General features: G+C 37.3%; 1 protein-coding gene across 2 annotated transcripts in view; it reads left to right on the plus strand.

The window, feature by feature from the left end:
- The window catches only part of KIAA0825 (KIAA0825 ortholog), a 432,275-nt gene that overhangs the window by 206,705 nt on the left and 207,998 nt on the right, over positions 1-17,572 (plus strand). For both annotated transcript variants that reach the window (XM_036925703.2, XM_057493384.1), the window contains 2 exons: positions 387-545; positions 2,329-2,423. In XM_036925703.2, coding sequence (XP_036781598.2) covers positions 387-545; positions 2,329-2,423 — 254 coding nt within the window. The remainder of the gene's footprint in view (positions 1-386; positions 546-2,328; positions 2,424-17,572) is intronic.

Genomic DNA, 17,572 nt, shown 5'->3' on the forward strand with positions numbered 1-17,572 from the left:
TAAATGAGCAATCTTATGCTGTGAGTAACTGTGCACCTGAGTTAAGATTTGGTGACTACATGGGTTAACACATGAACCAATGACAAGAAAATGTCTATCAAAAAGATTCTGCTGTATCAAGCATACATTCATTATGTGACAATTTGCTAAATGGTTTTTCTAATCTATCCTATACCTTAGGTGAACCTGTTTTTAATGGGTTTATTGCAATGCTGATTGGTATTCTGCTATGTTTCTTCTGAAAATGTATTCTGTCCCGAGGCAAGTAATACACTATAATCTAGAAAAAGTGCTGAAAGGATGGATTTGGATATTGATCAGTTTATTTTTAAAGAGAATATATGCTTCCCACCATTGCTGCTTGTAATTTTTTTTTCCCCTTGAAGGAATATTTAAAAGAACAGCTGTTTTCTATGAATGGTTCAGAGGAAAAGCCATTACCTATCCGACCTTTAAATATGACCTTGAGGAGTGTGAAAGATCAGCCTTCTGCCTTTAACCCTTTCCATGTGTACAAGGCGTTTAGTGAAAACATGCTAGATCAGGTATGTGGAAATTAAGTGCTAAATCTGATTTAAATATATAGTTCCTTTACATAACAACAAAAAAAAATCCATGCTTTGTGTTTGAATATTCACTCATAAGCTTTTTTTGCTAGGAAGCAAAAGACCTTGTTCTTGTTTGTGTGGTCTGCCCAGACTTTTAAAGTTATTTTACCTTCTTTCTATTTGTCAAACTGATTCATATGTTTGGTCTGTAAAATTTAACTTTTGACCAGGTCAGCTCACCATGGGCAGAGGGAACATCTGTTTGGCTGTGTCTGCAGAAGGCCTGAAAAAACAGGCCTTTCATAGCAGTCTTCCCCTCCTCCCATTACACACACTCACAAAACACCTGCAACCTTTATCTAATTTATCAGATAAATTATAAAATAGTTTATAATTAATTATAAATAGAGCACTGAACTCCTCTATTTTACATGGCATGAGGTAAATTTGCTTTTCTATAACCCTAAACATATTCCTGAGTTTAAAATGAATTTGCTAACCATCTTAAAGCCAGGATATTTAGAATAAAGTCAATGTGGTAAACACCACACATTTTTTAATGTCAGATTATACCATTGTCTCAGCTGCATATTTTAGTAGTTACACTGAAAAGATCATATTTATGCCAAAGTATTTGAAATCTAAAGTTTCTTTTGCTTTGTTCAGTCTTTCGGTGGCTTTTCCCAGAAGTTTCTCGAAAGACTATTTGAACTAACCGGGCAGAAGAGAAGGATTGCTTGACCTAGAGCTCTGATGAAAATAAGAATTAAAACAATGGCCTAATTCGGGATGCAGCTAATATTTTTACCATGCCTGTTACAACTCTAGTCTACATTCATCAATACTGGAGTAGAATAAGACCTTCAAATGCTGACAACCCGGGGCAGAATTCTCCTGCTCTATGACAGGATTGTAGTGCTCCATTAATCAGCAGGTGACAGGGCATAGTTTTTGTTAGATTTTAAACATCAGCCTGGACTCTTATTATCACAACTATTTAGTTTTAAGGAGTGTAAACATCTGTAATACTTTAAAACCAAATATATTGTATAACTTTGAGTTTAGGGGCTGCTTTCCTGTGTTGTACATTAGATTGCTCCAAACCATAAATAATCATGTGGCTGTTAAATTATCCTCACTTCATTTAAATAAATGGCATGTTTTATTCAGTTCAGAATTATGAGATTATCTTTCACAGTAATTTTTCTCCTTACTCTGTTGTGAAATTCCTTATTAAATGGGATAAAAGAATCATATATTATTTATATTTACAGGTCCTTATAATTCCCCCTTTGAAACATTTTCTTATCCAAAAAGATAGCATTAGTATCACACTCTAATTAAGCTGTGTCTCGTAATTTGAGTCACAGCTCTTTCAAGTTTGTTTTTTTTTAGTCAAACTTCTGGGTGCTAAAAGAAAAAAGAAACTATAAATTGATATATGAAAAAGTTACCAATTATTTTGCTTTGCTTTTCAAAGAGTCACCCTTCCTGTGAAACTTTCTGGGCAAATGCCATTAGCTCTTGGAAGAATAATGACTCAAAAAATTGATTTATATTTTTATAAATAATGACTACATCTCCAAATGGATTTATAAATTAATTGCTGTCTTATTGGAATAAAAACCTTCTTCTGTGGACATGATTGATGTTATCTGTCTAAGTCCTTGTTCAGGACCCCCCTCCTTCTTAGTTAGGCTATCACAGCTGGAGCTTTAATTTACTGATCATATTAACTCTGATTAATAACTAACAATAGCATCTTCTCATTTATCAACAGTCAGCCATCACAAAATGGAACTGGGATTGGTCCAACTTGCTGCCAAAATATCTGGGACTGGATAAGATGACCTTCAGTGTCCTGCTCAGGAACAGGTAATAAGATTCGGGATTTTGGGGGTCTGGCTGGAGGATAAGAATATTTTTTTCCTTTATATATCTGAAATTATATGAAGTATCCTTTTTAATGCTATTTTTCTATAGTAAGCATTTGCAAAAGGCAGTAAAATGTTTTTCTGAAATGAGATTTCAGATTTTAATCTTTGGGTATATATTAGTTCAGTATTGTAAACACCAAAAGTTATTGACTTGAATGTCATTATAATGCTGTGTATTTGTTTATAACAGTTTAATGAATGCACACAAAATGCCGAGCCAAATCAACTAATCAAGGGAAACATATAAGTAAAACTGTCATGATTGAATTTTTTGCTTTTCAGCCGGTTATTTTGGCACTCTGACTATAGCCTCGGTTGCATATTATTTTTCACACACACACACACACACACACACACACACACACACACCAGGACAACCCAATAAAATGATAATGTGATTTCAGCCTAGGGCCCTATGCATGTAATTTATTTTGCACAAAAATATAAACATTCTCTTTATATGTGGGTCAATTAACATGGTTTTTAAAATACTTTTAAAGTTTTTAGGGAAAACTATAAGGTGTAAACTTTAAAAATTAAAATTAAAATTAAAATTGGGTTTCTTCACCAAGTATCACATTTTCACATAAGATATATATGTGAGACTTCTTTTATTGTTCAAGTATCATCTGTTTTCTTATAGTCAAGTATAAGAATTATCTTTTCTATATCTTGGTGATGTAGAATGTATTTCCATGTATTGTGGAAAAAAAATTATCATTTTTCCTGAAAGACAGTAACAGTGACATAGTAGAACTGTCAAATCATCCTTGAAAAATATGGGTGCATATAAGAAAATCTTAAAAGAGATTTCTAGTATTTCCCAGATGGAGGTTTGAAAAAAAAAAAGCAACTTTATTGCAAATAAAAGCTGTAAGTTAGATGTGTGGTCACAATGGCATTCCTGATATTTCACCCCTGAATTAAGCTCACACAGCCATCATGGATAAAGCTCAACAATGCAAAAGCTTCCCCATCGAGGACAGAGGCTTCTCCCAGCAAGCTTATCACATGTCAGGCAATAGTTATATAGAACTCACCCTATTCATGTACAAGTCTGCCAGAGGTGATCCTATCCTGTCCCAAAACTGCGTGGAGGGACGGGAGGCCGGGGTGGTGGAGGAGAGGCTGTCTCCTGTTGGCTCTATGGTTACGTGATGTGTACACATAGTAAGTGTCCATCTGGAAACAAACTAGGAAAGGTAAGTAATTGTTTTTCCTGCTATTTGTAAAGTTTTGAGTTCATGTAGATTAATTATATTATATTTTACTAAGTTTTTTCAGCTGTGAATTGCTTGTTCTAATCCACTAAATGGCTCTCTAAGGGCAATACATCCTTCAAAACTTACTGCATTTGCTCTGTGTAATAATCACTTCAGTGAATTTTGGTTTTAACCAAAACTGCTTATTGTTGCTTCTGTTTAACAACCTTAAATATACTTTAATTAGGTCAATAGCTATTAATGTCCATTTTTATGTCCAAATGCTACATGTAGGAGTGATTGAATGCAAAAGAGAAAAGAACACTGTACATTTATTTAGCCAGAAGTTACAGGTCAAAACAGTTCTATCGGAAAAGGGTCATGGATTTTTAATAGAAACAGCTAGAATCTCATTTTAATAAGAACCTTAGATATTTAAAGAATGGTACATGTCAAGCAATATGTACCCATACCACAAGCTATAATGAATATAATTGATCTACTTGAGAAGAATGAGACACCTGAGAGTTTTTTTAAAATAATGCATTGAATTTTTGACAACATGGTTACCTGAAAATGAGACCACAGAACACTGGGTTTTTTAGAATGAGAATTATATATGCTATCTTATAATCTTACATCCACAAAGTGATACTTATGTACAAATGTGATGTTTGAGGGTAGGCAGAGCCAAAGAAGAAAACCCAGAGTGGTTCAACTGAATATGCTCAGTTCTTTTTGCCAATTAAACAAGTAACTTGTGCTCTTTTTACTCCCTTAGATCAGTATAAATATAGTGCCAATTTATCTCCATACTATGTTTGAGTATAAGTACGGGGCTGAAAACATTGTCTGAGGATATAGTATTATGAAGAAAAGTGGACTCAAATACACAAATATGAAACAAGTTGAGGAGATGGGAATTCTTTCCATTTACCTCCTAGAGTCCTTTGTGCCTCGTTTTCAAATTCAGCATCGTAAGTGAACCATTTGTGGACTTACCTCTGCCTGGAGTGAAGCAGATGTACCTCATCCCCAGAACAGGATGGGGACGGGAAAGCAGGGCTCCTGGGTTCTCAGGCCAGTCCTGTTTTGAGTTTGCCTTAGGAAAGCTATTTAACTCTTTGACTTTGGATTTCCTCATGTTTAAAATAATGATAATTATCTATCTACTTCATGGAGATTATGGGCATAGTCAAGAGTCTTAAAGGATATGGGAGTGTTTTTGAAAATTGAAAATACATATTTAGGAAGGCAGTAGCCCTGGCACATAGCAGCAGTGTGAAAGTCTGATCGGGTAAGGAGACGATAAAGGTCGTTGAGGATTAACAGGGAGCTGGAGGTAGGGGGCGGCGCAGTCAGGTTGTGCCCAAGATTACATATACTGAGGTTATGTATGCTTCAGACCTAAGCCAATAACGAGGGTCAGAGCTAGTATCTGGTCAGAGACCAGGCAGCAGGCCCAGGGGTCTAGAGTACAAACTGAGTAGATGAACAGGGGGGAGGGTCTAAAGGCCAGATGAGCTCCTCAGAGATACAGACTCAAGAGATGAGCGCTGAGAGGCAGCACCGACTCGTGGAAGAGGAGCTACGTGATGCCAGCAAGACCTGTATCTGAGACAGTACTGGCCCTTGTTCCACAGGCTGGTCTGTGCTGTCTCCAAAGGCAGAAAAAATCTTAAAGTGATGAGCTCTCTGCTCACTATCAGGTCTTATCTGAGGGTACCTCCCTCCGGCTCATGATGTTCTGAGTCTGTTGCCTTCCTCCTGTCCTGTGGATTCTCCAAGCTCTTGCCCATGTTAGGTGATTGTACTGCAGTTCCTCAGCTCTTCACATGGCCAGTGCTATCTTGTCCATCTGGGGCAGTTACCTCCCAGAGAGGCCTTTCCTTATCGCCCATCTACTTTACCCTCCAAGGCACCCTAGCATTCTGCTCTACTGTGCTTTCTTAATTGAACTGTCACTATCTGAAATCTCGGTTTCTGGTTGGTGGTTGTCTCTGAATTCTGCCCCCCAAGGAAGAATATAAATTGCCTGTGTTTTCAGTACCTAGAACATGTTGCCCTTGGCACATAATAAGCCCTGAGTAATATTTGTTGAGTTTATAAAAAACAGATAAGGAATAAGAATGCAGAGAAAAAGTCAGTTCAGTCAGAATAAGACAGATGAGCACTGAGTAGGCATTCCATAAACAGTCATCTAGGTATGAGAAGTATACTCTGGAAAATCCCAAGTGAAAGATTACCTACATGCATACGCTTTGTTTTCATTTTCCAAATTTGAATGAAAATCCAGTTCATTAAGTTCTGTAGATTTAAAATCCCTATTTTTATTATTATGTAAAGTTTGGCTCAGATTAAAAGCACAGAACACTGGTCTTAATTTTAATTAATTGATCCAGTTCAAGACATAACCTCTTCAGCAACAAAGTCTGTTCTCTACACCATGATTCATAAGTATTTTGATGTTTGGATGATAGGGTTTGTATTTATTAAATGGTTCCAAAAACGCAAGTTGAAAATTATAAGATGGAATTAGCTGACAAAAGTATCTAACCAAGCCTTGGTAAGCTTGTGATTTTCAAGACTTTTGAAGAAATATATAGTAGCTGAGACCTCAGAAAAAAAAGATCCTGAATATATATTAGTGATATATACTTTTCAATTTAGGAAGTTTGCCATTGTAGGGAAAAAAGTCTCCTTAGAGGTTCAAAAAATCAGCATATATATATCAGTTCTACACCTTTACCTTTAATGCTATGTAAGAGTAAGTACAATGATTGTACATTGATCTTTTGAAATAATAAAGGTACATTACACAGTTTCATACTATTAGTTTCTTGCTTGCTTTCTCCCCCACTTAAAAATAAATCGAGACTAGTGAATGAAATGGTGATTGCATTTGCAGGTAAGTCCACTAAAAGGAGCTCTCTGTCCCTGCCCTTGCGTCAGTTCTCCAGATTGCCAGTTTGATAGTGTTTTCTTTGTCACTGGAACAAATTTATGTTGCTTCTTTTCTCGTTACCTTATTTATTCCAGATTAATTCCCAAGAATGTGGTGTCGAAAATAATCTGTGAATACAGTGGAATGCTCTGCTATTTAAACCATCTAAATATACTGCATATGAGTTTGGCTTGGAGTTGAGCAAACACAATTAAATATGATGGCAGAACAGCAGAAGGGGTGGTAGTGACAGATTTCTGGCTATCACTTTGGGGCCTTTCCAGGTGGACAATAACCATACATCTGAGGGGAAACAGATTAGAAAGCAGGTTTTAAAGGAGCCGTTGATCTGTGGAGTTGATTGTTTGCTTTTAATAGTAATAATTATCCCAGTACCTTTACGTTGTATCAGATCACAGTATGTGTGCCCTGTGATGTGTAGAGGAGAAAATATTGTCTCTGGTCTTTAACTACACCCACTGCACTCCCCAGTGACCGTTCTCAGGCAGTGCTGCCATTAGCACAATGTTTATAGTTGCTCACAGCAGTAAATTCTTGGTGCAGCAGCAGGCTGTCTGGTTATAGAGAGGTGGGTTTAAGAGAAAAGGGAAGCTGATTTTATGAATACACACCTCTGAGCCTTAGATATGCCACAGCATTCAAAGTTGTTTATTTTCCACACTCTAGCTCCCTAGAAAGCCCTTTTCTTCCCCCTCCACCAAAAGGCCTCAAACTCAGTGACTCTCTCCACCATCACTGTCTTCTCAAACAGAAACAGACTTCCCTTCTGTCCTTTAATCCTAAAGCAGTATATTTTTTTTTGCACAGAGACTGTTTAATGTGTATTTAAGATATACAAATCTGACACTTTGATCTTCACGATTTCCAGGGGTTAGGGCTTTGTACATGAACCAGACAAACCCATGAGTGTGTGCCGTGTTCTGACGGGTAACCCGTGCCCGTCATCTTTTATGGTGTGTAAAGTACTTTTCACACAAATCTTCTCCTTTGACCCTCACTACAACTATGTAATAAGAGACAGGTACCAGTGAGGTTGCAAAACATTTAATGATCTGCCCAAGTTCATAGATATTCAATGACACCTGGAGCTCAAAATGAAGGCTTCTGACTATCTGGTGCTTTATCTACTAACCCACATTCAGTTTATTTCTCCCAGTTTTGTTGAAACATAATTGACATATAACATTGTATAAATTTAAGTTGATACACTTATATATTAAAAAATGATTACCACCATAGTGCCAAAGCATCCATCATATAATTACCGTTTCTTTTCTGTGGTGAGAACTTTTAAGATCTTCTGTCTTAGCAACTTTCAAGTATATAATACAGTATTAACTATAATCACCATGCTGTACATTAAATCTTCATCTTATTACTGGAAGTTTATACCCTTTTGTCAATTGTTTTTTTATTAGCTGTATATTCACTGTAAAAATACTGATGATAATGACAGAAGCAAATAGAGCACTTGTCACATGGCTGGCATGATTTAAGTGAATTACATACATACATGTAACTGCAATTCCTTACAATTATTTTATAAAGTAGGTGCCATAATACCACCATTTTCCTGATAAGGAAACTGGGGCACTGAGAGATAGAGTTCTAAGTGGTGATGCTCAGATTCTGGCTCACACCCATGTCCTTAACCATTTCTCCTACTGCTTCTCTAGAGCCTTGCTTACTTTATTCATTCAACAAATGTTTGGGAGCATCTACTGTGTGAAAGGAATTTATTTAGAATAAAGTAACAATGTACTTGATGTTACATACATCAAAATGTCCTTGAATGCCATTCCACAAAATTTTTAATTCATTTTGAATTTCCACTTTCGTTGTCACAAGACTTGTAACAATTCTCTTCAACTCTCTATGTTCCTCTCTGCAACTAGCTTGCCACCACCTACTTTACCAGGAAAAATAAAGCCATCTAATATGAATCTCCCAACATGCATTCCTAAACCTCACTTTTGTTTCTGTCATCTCCAGTCCTTTGCTTCTTGTCTCTAGTCTTGGAGAGAGCCCTCTTCTTGTTAAAACTTGAGAGGTAGGTGGACTATTTAGGTTGTGGAGGATCTGAAGGCTAAGAAGTTTGTACTTCAATTACTAAACGTGAGGGAATGGCCAACGCCCTTAACAACATTGGAGTAACAAGAACAAAGAGCTACCTCAGGACATTAAGAACAGGTAGACTAAAGGGGCAGGATGACTCAGAGGAGGGAAGGCCAGGTGAGAGACTAAGTAGACACTGAGGAAGAGTTGATATGTCACAGATATGAAAGACATTTCCATGGAAGCTTAGGGGCTCTGCCTGATCTATTCCTAACTTGCATAAAAGTTAGGTCTGATGATGTTCTCTTATCAGACAGGTATTCCTCAGGCAGAGAGGTGCCATGCTTGCTATTTCTTCAGAGCGAGTATGTCAGTTCAAATCTTCCAACCAGATGCCAAGATGAGATTAGAGGTACGAGAGGTTTTTTGGGAGAAATGCTCATTTAGGTTAAAGAGGATAAGAGGAGTTGGCAAGGAAACCTTCATACTAAGTTGCTGATCTAATACCTGTGAAAGGAGAGGGGGAATGAGGATTGGGTATGAAGAGTCTCAGGTAGCAGGGTAATGCTAAGATTGTTTTGACAAGGCCAGTGGGGACTTCTTGACCTGAAGTCACACACTCGAAGAATATCACGTTCTGCACTAATGGGCTGGCATTAGTACCACTACCATGCACAGACAATGGCTGAGATCAGCTTGGGAGAAACGTGGGCTGAGCACAAAGATGGCAGATGTAGAGGAATGCCAGCTCATAATTTAAATGAAATAATATTTATTAAATTTAAAGAAATTTAAATGTCTATTAAATATCATTAATAGTCACCATGGTACCTGAGCAGGCGATGTGAGTTGCACATTACCCTGTCTACCATAATGGGGGTGCAGAGTGGTTCTCTTACATATGGAGACATTGTATGTGTATGTGTTGTATAAGTTAACAGGGATGCAATTTAAATAAAATTTTCCATTACTTTAGTGAGGCAGAAAAAGACAACCTAAATAAATATGTTAAATGCTATTGACAGAAATGCAGAATTGGCAACATTTTGATGAAAGGAAGGTATAATAATTTTCTCAAAAGCAGCCATGGGAGAATTTTTTGCTTGTCAAGTCAAACCAAAATTCACTTTGTAATGAATTTTCTCCTACCTAATTATGTATTCACATACTGGCACTTTGGGGTTCTTGCAATGGATCAAAAGCTATTAAAAACTTGTTGTATGGAGTATGTTCTTTTTCAATAACTATTCTTCAAGTTCTTCCCTTGTCAAATTTTGTTCAGACCCAAAAGCCTCTTTGATGTTTTTCTACAAAAAGTTTTAGCATAGGTTCCACCAGGAGTAGCTGTCATAGGCCCATTGATATGTTGGCTGAAGATGAAAAGGCCATTCATTGACTGCTTTCAGACGTATTGGTCATCATTGAATACCTCAGTTTGTTTATGTTGCTCTATCAATATAAAGAGAGGAAATTACCTCTTTGAAGATATTTTTACTATGACATAATATGAGAGAAATGTAAATATCTATTAAATATCATTAAATATAATAGGTGTTTACTTTATATATTAATATTTTTAATATTTATTGTAGTACTCTTTTGGTATATTGTATATGAAATTACTTAGGATACCTATAGTGCTTTCTTATACTGTAAAGCTCTCATCTTTACTCTAAATCTGATTTGTTTCTGTAACATGAGATCTGGTGAAAAATTTATTTAATTCAAGATTTTTTTGTATCCAGAATATTTGTAGTAATGAAAATTTGGAACTTTATAATAAACTATAAGCAGTGCATACACATATATATAGGAAGGTAAGATGAAATATGGAAGTTCACCTCCCCAGTTCCTCAACTACACAATCCCTACTCCAGTTGTAACCATTTGAACCATTTCTGTTTTATTTCTTTTGACTGATAAATCTAAGGAATATGCTACACCACTCGTTTTTAAAACTTATCAACTTGATATTACTGATTCCTTGCAAAGAAAAATGCAGTATTTAACTTACACTACCTCCTCCTTTCCTTTCCCCTTCAAACTCTGCTAATAACATTTAAATTTTCTTTTGTTGGTCAACTTTGTGTGATATAATGTCTTTTTAAATCCATTTGTTGCTTTTTAATTTTAATTTACATAAAGAAATATTCATACCTCGTGGTGTACAGTTCTGAGTTATGACAAATGCAAACGATTGTTTGACAATCATCTCAACCAAAATCACTCCCAATTCCTGACAACCACTGATCTGTTCTCTGCCCCTGCAGTTCCCTTCCCTTGGAAGCGTCATAGTGAGAGAATTACATAGCGTGTCACCTTTTTAGTTGGGCTTCTTTTACTCAGCGAAATACATTTAGATTCTTCCAGTTGCTGTTTTTATTATAGAATGGTAGTTAGCATTATGAAGGTATCACTATTTGTTGATCTCTTTACCTTTTAAAGGACGTTTGAGTTGTTTCCAGTATTTGCTGATTATGAAGAAAGCCACAGGTTATGTGTGAACATAGGTTTTTATTTCACTTAGATAATCAAGGGGTGGGAATGCTGGATTGTATGGTACATTTATGTTTAATTTTTATAGAGAAACTATATCTTCCTGTGATTCATGCTGCCTATGAGAAATCAGATGCCAGACTGATAATTTTTCCCTTTTCATCTCCCTGGATGCTTTTTTTTCTCTTTATTTAGTAACAACCTCCCACCCCCCACCCTTATCATTGTATCTATATGTGAGTCTTTGGTTTCTCTTGGCATTGAGCAAGCCTTTTAGTATTTTTTTATTAAGGTATCATTGACATACACTTTTATGAAGGTTTCACATGAAAAACATTGTGGTTATTACAATCACCCATATTATCAAGTGTCCCCCATACCCCGTTGAAGTCTCTGCCCATCAGCAGTAAGTAGTAAGATGACACAGAGTCACTACTTGTCTTCTCTGTGCTACACTGTCTTCCCTGTGACCCCCCCACACCATGTGTGCCAATCATAATACCCTTCAATCCCATTCTTCCTCCCTCCCCACTACCTTCCCCGACCCCTTTGGTAACCGTTAGTCCCTTCTTGGAGTCTGTGAGCCTGCTGCTGTTTTGTTCCTTCAGTTTTGCTTTGTTGTTATATTCCACAAATGAGGGAAATCATTTGGCCCTTGTTTTTCTCCACCTGTCTTATTTCACTGAGCATAATACCCTCCAGCTCCATCCATGTTGTTGCAAATAGTAGGATTTGTTTCTTTCTTATGGCTGAATAGTATTCCATTGTATATGTGTACCACCTCTTCTTTATCCATTCATCTACTGATGAACACTTAGGTTGCTTCTGTATCTTGGCTATTGTAAATAGAAGCCCTTCAATATTATTATTTTCTTCAGAGTCAAGATTTTCATCCCTGTTATTGATTATTCCTCTGTCCCCATCCCTAGTTGCTTCTGTATCCCTTTCTGGAATTCCTATTTAGACAGATGCTTTGATTTATTCTTTCCTCAGATATTTCTAAAGGCCCATCAACCTTAGTCCTCCTGTTCTCAGCTTGTCATCCTTCCTGTCTCCTCTTCCGCCACCAACTCATTCACTTCTATGGGCTTTAAGGGATTAACCTGATATCAAAATGCGAGACAAATAACATATATATATATATATATGAAGGCAAGGTATAATACAGTAGGGGGAGATAAGTGTAAAACATCCATGTAAAAACATCCAAGTTCTATTTTTTAAAATGCTGCCTATGTTCAGCTACATGTAAGAGAATAAAACTGGATTACTGTCTAACCCAGTACACAAAAGTAAACTTAAAATGGATAAAAAACCTGAATGTAAGTCATGAAACCATAAAACTCTTAGAAAAAAATATAGGCAAAAATCTCTTGGACATAAACATGAGCAACTTCTTTATGAACATATCTCCCCAGACAAGGGAAACAAAAGCAAAAATGAACAAGTGGGACTATATCAAGCTGAAAAGCTTCTGTACAGCAAAGGACACCATCAATAGAACAAAAAGACATCCTACGGTATGGGAGAATATATTCATAAATGACATGTCTGATAAAGGGTTGACATTCAAATTATATAAAGAGCTCATGCACCTCAGCAAACGAAAAGCAAGTAAGCCAATTAAAAAATTGGCAGAGGATCTGAACAGACACTTCTCCAAAGAAGAAATTCAGATGGCCAAGAGGCACATGAAAAGATACTCCACATCACTAATCATCAGAGAAATGCAAATTAAAACTACAATGAGATATCACCTCATACCAGTTAGGATGGCCAACATCCAAAAGACAAACAACAACTAATGTTGTTGAGGATGTGGAAAAAGTGGAACCCTCCTACACTGCTGGTAGGAATGTAAACTAGTTCAAGCATTGTGGAAAGCAGTATGGAGGTTCCTCCAAAAACTGAAAATAGAAATACCATTTGACCTGGTAATTCCATTCCTAGGAATTTACCCAAAGAAAACAAGATCCCTGATTCAAAAAGACATATGCACCCCTTTGTTTATCACTGCAGTATTTACAATAGCCAAGAAATGGAAGCAACCTAAATGTCCATCTGTAGATGAATGGATAAAGAAGATGTGGTACATATACACAATGGAATATTATTTAGCCATAAGAAGAAAACAAATCCTACCATTTGCAACAGCATGGATGGAACTAGAGGGTATTATGCTCAGTGAAATAAACCAGGCAGAGAAAGACATGTATCAAATGATTTCACTTATCTCTGGAGTATAAGAACAAAGCAAAAACTGAAGGAACAAAACAGCAGCAGACTCACAGAACCCAAGAATGGACTAACAGTTACCAAGGGGAAAGGGACTGGGAAGGGTGTGTGGGAAGGGAGGGATAAGGGGGAAAATGTGGCATTATGATTAACACACATAATGTAGGGAGGGGGCATGGGAAAGGCAGTATACACAGAGAAGACAAGTAATGATTCTATAGCATCTTACTATGCAGATGGACAGTGACTGTAATGGGGTGTGTGAGGGGAACTTGATAATGGGGGGAGTCAAATAACCATAATGTTCAAGTAATTGTACATTAATGATATCAAAATTTAAAAATTTAAAGAAATGCTGTCTATGTTAGCTAAAGAATGCATGTCATTGAATGGATTAGGCTCACCAATATGACTATGCCACTGAGTCATCTGTAGCTCCAGTTCTAATTGTCCAATAAGACTCCAGAACACATATGGTTGGATTCTTTACTACAATAATATTTTAATGTAATAACTCTCTTCTCATATAGAAGTCCTAACATCATAATTATCTTCATTTGAAAACTGCCTCCTCTTTAGAGTTGTGTGATTTCTATTTGTGGCACTAACCTTTTTCTAGCCTCAGCCTAGAAACCTTTAATTACTTTTCAAAGTTTCTGTCTCCCACCATCCGTATTCTCTAAATGCCCCCAAGGTTACCCTCCAAACATTTCTCACACCATTACTTTTCTGCCCCAGTGCTTCCACTCTTTAAAGTCCAGTGCTCTCATCCACTGATGCCCAGATATCCTGCCCCCTTTAGCTTTAACTTCAACTCCACTTATCTCTGCTGGATTAATGTGTTTTTCTCTTTTCCATTTTCCTTTGTTATTAAAAATAATTGAAAATTATGTTAACATTTTAAAACACAGAAATAGCACATTCATAATTTAATCCCACCAGCCCTGCTCAGCCATCCTTGCTTCTAGTTCTCTTTACACATACAGAACCGCACCTCCTTTGACACAGTCACAACGAGGGATGACTGTATTTACAATTGTGGGTTCTATGTTTTTCACAAAACTGTTATTGTCATTCATCCTTGCAAAGGTGTAATTTTTATTTTTAATGACTAAGCATTATGCCAAATTAATGTAGCACAATTTAGCGGGCCATTCCTCTGTTACTTCCAGATTTTTGCTTTGTTTCGTTTTTCCATATTATACTGCCATGTATGTGTAGATTACTTCCTAAAGCTGAAAGAATAAAGGTGGAACATAAAAGGACACAGGCAAACTTGTTTTACAAATTACCAAATATTCAAAGGGATAAGAGCTAAAGTAAAATATAGAGATTTTTAAATGTCACTTTTTTTTCTGCCACTCTTCTGCTTCAAAATGTACAGTGGCCCCACATTGCCTGCTGCACCAGCCCTAGACTCCTCAGTCCCAATTTCAAGGCCTTCTTCATCTGCTCCTCCCACCCACCAGATGCCTCTATTATAACAAGGCCCACCATCCCTTTGCCCACTCTGAAGTATGGGAGCCTGTGGTCCAAAATCTTTCTCTACCGCCTTGTCTAGGCTTCTTTTTTCTTGCCTCAGTAAAGGAGATCATAACAGCACCACTCTTATTGAGTGCGCAGATCAAAAAGATTAAACCCTGACAAGTACTTAGCACAAAGTCTGGAACATAGGACGGCTCTGTAAATATTACCTGTAATTGTTTTTGTTTTTAGTTATTATTTGGTCCTCCTCTTTGCACAGGCAGGAGTGATTTGTAAGGGTCAACATGGGGTCAGGGATAAGATAGTTAGGCACAGCCTATGCATCCAGATAATTGCAAATTGCAGGGAGGAGAAAAGGCAGAGATGAGGAAAGAGGTGACCAGAGCATTCTTTATTAGGTGCTAGTTTTTGATGCATGGTCTTGATTCAAGGCAGAGGGTGAGCTCAGGAAGCTGATGCCTGGCTATTCATCAGCCCAAAGCAGGGTAGGTGTGGCCAGATTAATACTGAATCAGTGAACATAAAAAAATGTGCACCAGGTCCTGTGTTCAGCTGTGAATTTTGAATTACTCAAAATTCAGGATCAAGACATACATTTGAGTAGAGGCTCCGGAACCCATGATAAAACAGGATCCAACATCTGACCCTCAGGGACAGGGAACCCTCCTCATTTCCTGGACAGAAAGGTTCACCTCAGTTCATTTATAGAGTGGAGGCTCTAGATGGGAAGATTAATAGAGTTAGAGTAGGAGAAGGACTATTTGCAAGTTAAGCCCTCCCTGAAATCCGTGTTAATGACTGGTATGCCTTTGCTCAGGTTTATCCCCCTCTGCTTCCCTTGACTGTCATCCCTCAAGTCTGTCCTTCCAAGTCCATCTCAGATCCAACATCAAGCCCCTCTCCAGGCCTATGGCTCTCAAAACCACCTGTTTTCCAAATTCGTAGACTGATACACATGTTAATGTTTAGCATGTGTTTCCTCATGATGTTCACTAATGTGTTTCATTGTCTCTCCAGAAGGACTATTAGCAGCAGGAGAGCAAGCATCTCAGGCTTTTCTTGCCTGATGTTCATTCACATTGTAACGTGCAGTGGTGAAAGCATAGCTGTGTGTAGGTCATGCCTTTTTTGGCTCCCAATCTGAATGCACCGTTTTGGAACAACTTTCATTTGCTTTTAGACCTTTCTGACATAAGGAAAGAATCACCAAGAGAAAGAGGCTTTGTTAATTCATTTATTTAAAATTTTATTAGCCTATTTTAAATTATATATATGCCCACTAGAAGTCAAGCAATTCAGACACTGTAACATAAAAATCAGTAAACTTTTGCCCTGCCTCCTCATGTACCTTATAATTCCACCCACCTGAGGTAACAAATCTATCCTTTTCTTTCTCATTTAAACCTTAAAATATCTTTTGAGCATTAAATCATTCTGAATAGAATTAAAAAAAAAAACTTTCAGGATAAATGTTGTGATTTAGACAAATAACTGGTAAAAACATATTTTAGTTTTCTATAAAATGGAAGTTTTCTAAAGCCACAAAGAGATATGGTATTTAGCAATTAATCTGGAAGCTGGTGGATCTCTTGTTAAATAATTTATAATTCCAGGATTTGATGAATTAAAACCTATTAATAGACTCCTAAGGTAAAAGAGTTGGTCTGGGCTGACCAGATTTGCAAAGGAGACAGAAACCTGATTAAGGTTTTGTTGTTCACGTGTCTCATTTGCGCAGAAAGGTCTTTTCATCAAGATTATGTCTTTGCCATATTTGTTCATCTGGCTCAGTGCAAGGCCAGTTACGAACATCTACTTGCCTGTTTCATCAAGTCAGAGCTGTGAAGGACTTAAAGATAGTTAGGACTCGCTGGAAATAGGTAACTTTCTGTAAAGGACAACCCAGACTCCTTATTTTATTATACAGAGAATATATTTGCTGGCAGGTGAAAGTGAAGTATTACATAACCCACAAAATATACTATGTTGATTATAAGAATACTCCATCCCATTCTTCAGTCCAGCAGAACTCTGAGTAAATAGCTGGATCTGTGACTGTTTGTTCACTCATCCATCCATCCAATATTCACTAGGCACAACAGATGAAGAAATGAGCCAGAGACATCTCCTGCTGTCAAGGAACTCAGAATCTAGTGGAGGAGACAGACAAAAAAACTAGACTCAGAGCTCTCCTAGAGACTCATGAACGGGACGGTAGTAGTACAGTGGAAGATGGCAGAGGAGGGAGAGCTAACCCCAGCTGACAGCATGGGCAGTCAGGAAACTTGACCAGCAGATGGGGATACTTGAGCTGTACAGTGACGACTGAACATGGCTCAGCCAGGTAGCCACGGCAGAGGTAGTCTGGACGGAGAGCTTGATGCAGACAGTAATACAATATGAGGGACAGTAAGTTGTATCCAGGTTATTTTGACTACCATGGTCTCTTCATTGCACTGTTTGCTTTTAAATCCATTCTATTTGCAGCATATAGGCACAGTGAATGAATATTAGGAAAAACTCAGGTGCAAAATCGAAGGAGAAGGAGGCAACTGTCCTGTTATTAGAGAATATTGAAAGTTACAAATTCATTCTTTTGAATCCTGGGCCTCATCTGACCCTGAAGGTTTTCAGGCATGTGTAAGCAGT

Source organism: Manis pentadactyla, chromosome 2, assembly GCF_030020395.1.
Source record: "Manis pentadactyla isolate mManPen7 chromosome 2, mManPen7.hap1, whole genome shotgun sequence".
NCBI lineage: Eukaryota > Metazoa > Chordata > Mammalia > Pholidota > Manidae > Manis > Manis pentadactyla.